We start from the raw sequence: 4,085 nt of genomic DNA, 5'->3' as shown, positions 1-4,085 counted from the left end.
CTGATCAACTTTGCAATGAGGGTGTCCCCCTTTGCTAAAACTATCCATGAAAATGATACAAGAACAGGTCAGGTTTTTTCTTCCAGAGTCACATGCTGTTGTCAAAATTGTCAAAATTAACATTGTAGATGAGAAAAAAGCATCCTGTCTGCTCTGTGAGGTGTGTCAGCTATTCTCCTCTCTGCTAGGGATTAGAGTGGTTTGTCTGTAATTGGTTTATTTGATAACCAGAACTGAACAGATGAAATCCCTTTTATACTTGCACTGGGGACACACAGATGAAGAGCCATGCAAAGACTTTATTGCATTTTCAGAGCGGGAAACCTGAATGGCAGCAAATATCTGCTATTTTGCATCTGATAATTTGGTGAGTAGATGTGGAAGTACCTCTCTTAGATATCATTTGCGGAGAAGGTTTAACACTAAATTTAACTTGCACCATAGGATTTAATACTACTAGCACGCCCTGTGGGAAAAGATTAATCTAAAATTCTGATTTCTGCTTGATCAAAGGCACTTATAACTTCTTCAAGGTTATTCTAAAATGCTGATTCCTGATTGATCAAAGGCATTTATAACTTCTTCTGTGTAATACAAACTACTATCCTCACTGTAGATTTACCTAGAATGATTTGGCCTGACCTGAAGAGACTAACTGAAGAGGATCTGTGTTCAAAGCAGTAGACAAGACTGTCATCTCCTAATGAATTTCAGGTGGTATATAAAGTCACAGGTAGTGAGTGACAGCATGCAATATAGCAAACTATATTCTGTGTTTGACTCCAATGCAGAGTTTTTGCTGTTATGTTCACAACGTAAGAAATGCCTTCTTACAAGTATGAAAATTATATAGTAAGATTTAAAACCGAATACAATGCTCTGGTTTTTAATCATAATACATTTTAAAGTACACTGGAACTTCTAGAATTGGATCCCTATCGCATAAGTATCATTAAATTTTTCCATCTGTGGGCTCTGCTTTTAAAAGTGTGAGGTAGGTCTCACTGGAAGAAAACATAGGCACATGTTAGGATTAGGAAAATTTAAGCTAGGGGAGTGAGTGAGGGAGAAAAACAATAAAATAAGACAAAGATACACTTTAGGTTTTGCTTTTTAAACTCTTCTACTATTCTTGTTTATTTCAGCTTTCATAAGATGGTTAATAGTGAAAAAATCCAGTTGCTTTACTGTATGCTTTGCAACTGGTACATTTTTAATACTTTTGAAAACATAAGGAAAAAATCAAGTTTCATTTTTTGAGAAGAAACCTTGAAATTCACAACATCTAAAAGACTTTCAAAAAGATGTGGGTATTTATACACATTGGAAAATCAAATTACTTGATAATTGAGTTAATATTAAAAAAAAGAAAAATACATAAAAACCAATAATGCCAAAATAATCTTATGCTTCTTTACATGTATATTCATCATGTAGAGGTGCAAACAGTAACAAGCCAAACAACTGACTGAAATTAACACAGCTAGCAGAATAAAGACAGAGGAACCTGGTGTGGGTTTTCTGAGTCAATGCAGAAGAGGACATTCAGCATCACCAGAAGTTCTGCAATGACACATTCTGAGATGCTACAAAGGGTCTGAGTAATGTCAAAGTTACACAATTCCTGACCAGGAAGATTCCTATAGCCAGCTCTCATTTTCTGCACTTTCAACTGCAGCATTCTTCTTTTCAACTGTTCCATTTGCATTGCTTGTTTCTTCCAAAACTACCACTAAACTTGACAGGGTTGTGTGAGGATCAAGCAGTTTCACAAGAGGTATGTCCACCTTTCTCTCTTGAAAGACACGGTTCTGAATTGTCATAGCTAACATAGAGTCTATGCCCAAAGATGAAAGTGGTGTATTCATGGTTAGTTCATCTGCGTTCACTCCTGTGAGGTCACTCACCAGTGAGGTGATGTAGTCCTCGGATTTGAGAAAGGCAGTCTCTGGGACTTCAGTTTCCTCAGAGGTTCCAATCTTGTTCCTGAAATCTTCTGACATAAGTGATACAAAGCGACCATTGAGTGAAATAATCTGAGTAAAAACATGATGATACAAAGCTTGAAAGTTCAATTTGACAACAGCTTGCTGCGGGTTGTTTATAAGTAAGGTCTTCCTGAGATACTCATGAATTTCATGCACTTGCAGAATGTCTATGCCCTTGGATCCCAGGATGCTCTGAATGTGGCTTTGATTGAGCAGAATGCCAAGGTTCAAAGCACCCCAGTTAATGGCCTGGCCTGAAAGCCCACAGTTCCTCCGGTAGAGGCAGAAGAGATCCAGGAAAGAGTTTGCAGCTGCATAGTTTGTCTGGGTGGCATTGCCCAGAAAGGAAGTAACAGAGGAGTAGCACACAAAGTAGTCCAGCTCCTGGCCTCTGGTAGCCCAGTGAAGATTTAGGGTCCCTGCTACCTTTGGGCTCAGCACTTTGTGAAAGTCAGCCAGCCTCAGGACTTCAAGGTGGCCATCGTGCAAAGCAACAGCACTTTGGAATACACCTTTGATCGGACTCCCCACAAAGGTGTTGGCAATGGACTGGAAAGCCTTCTCAACATCACCGGTCAAAGTCACGTCACACTGCACAGACACTACTTTGCTCCCTTTGTACTGCTGCTGCAAAGCCCTCATCTCTTCTTGCTTCTCGCTGCTGGGAATTCTCCTGGAGAGTATTGCAATACACCCTCCTCCATTCTCAGCTATGAATTTCACCGTTTCAAAGCCAAGTCCAGTGAGCCCCCCGACTACCACATAAACAGCGTTCTGCTTGAACAGCTGCCTCTGGGGCTCGTACAACGGGATATCTGAAAGCACACTGATGTCCTTCTGCCTTCTCAGGACAGCAAGGGGAACAGAAGTGCAGGTAAAATAGGACATCACAGAGTTTAGCCCTTCAAAGTTCTCCATCTGCTGAAAAACAGAACCCGAGAGATGTCTAAACTGTTTCATATCCATGGAACTGACCCAGGCATGTACAGTCTTGTGCAATTCCTTTAGAGGTGCTTTCCGGAAAAGGCTGGAAACGACAAGGACATGAAAGCTGATGTTTTCATGATCAATTTCACTGACATTCTGGATACATTCGGACTGTTGATTGCCACACACCATCACCACATCTTTAAGAAAGTACATGTGGGCCAGATCCTCCAAAGACAGTCTGTTCACTGGAGGAAGAAGAACAAGGGCATTGCACAGGTTGATATACTGGAATACGTTAGGAGCGGGCTTTGCAAGGACTGTCCTCCAACCCATTTCTTCTGCTGCTGCAGAAAGAACGTGGCACAAAACCGATGATGGCTCTGTAGTTATAATACCCAAAGTTCTGCCATGTTTCCCCTTGGGTAACCTCTGAGTGAAAATTTCCCATGCAATGATGAAGTATGACACACAAGGAACACTCTGGAGGAAGGGGAATTTCTTTGCATTGAAACAAACTGTTGCTGGAATCTGAACTCTGGATGATGCAGCAGTGGGATAACATGAAACCACATGATCTCCCACTTTCACTTTTCTCACGTCAATGCCTGTTGCAGTGACTGTGCCACTGAAATCAAGAGCTAAAAGTCTGTGTCTGTCTCCCGCTTGTGAGTTCCAATACAGTGTATTACCAAAGTTGCAGCTAGAAACACTAATGGGAAAATAATCTTCTGAGTGGAGACAAATTTTATCCACTTGAATTTCAACACTCTCTTTGTCCAGCTGAGTAGCAGCGCCAGTGGATAATTCCCCAGACAAGTCTTTTGCTGCGTACGCATCAGAAGTGTACAAAGTGAACGTTTGTGATTTCTGAAGAGATCTTACGGGTTGGTTGTAACCTGCATCTACAAAAGGTGTGCGTCTGATTTCGGACACATAAATCCTTCCCTGGCTGATGCAAACTTCTGGATAGTCCCCACCTTTGTATTTGACAAGAACATCTGCTAGCACTGAGATGTCCAGGGAGGTGGAAGAGCTGAGGTCAATCAACTGAAATGTGATTTCTGGAACTTCAACAATACAAGTTCTGGTCATGCCATATAATGCAAACCCACAGTTAACGTGGTCCACATATCTCTCCGTTGTTCTGTAGGTGATCACTCTGATGGA

General features: G+C 41.3%; 1 protein-coding gene across 1 annotated transcript; it reads right to left on the bottom strand.

Annotated features, from left to right (window-relative positions):
• Positions 1 to 1,110: 1,110 nt before the first annotated feature.
• On the bottom strand, positions 1,111 to 4,079 carry LOC103620662 (the record flags this gene model as incomplete). The annotated part of the gene is made up of 1 exon (XM_017741570.1): positions 1,111 to 4,079. A coding segment is annotated over one exon (2,439 nt), but the record flags the coding sequence as incomplete, so codon positions are not given.
• Positions 4,080 to 4,085: the final 6 nt, after the last annotated feature.

The sequence above is a fragment of the Corvus brachyrhynchos genome, unplaced genomic scaffold (assembly GCF_000691975.1).
Source record: "Corvus brachyrhynchos isolate BGI_N302 unplaced genomic scaffold, ASM69197v1 scaffold167, whole genome shotgun sequence".
Lineage (NCBI taxonomy): Eukaryota > Metazoa > Chordata > Aves > Passeriformes > Corvidae > Corvus > Corvus brachyrhynchos.
This window is presented reverse-complemented; position numbering and strand designations above follow the sequence as displayed.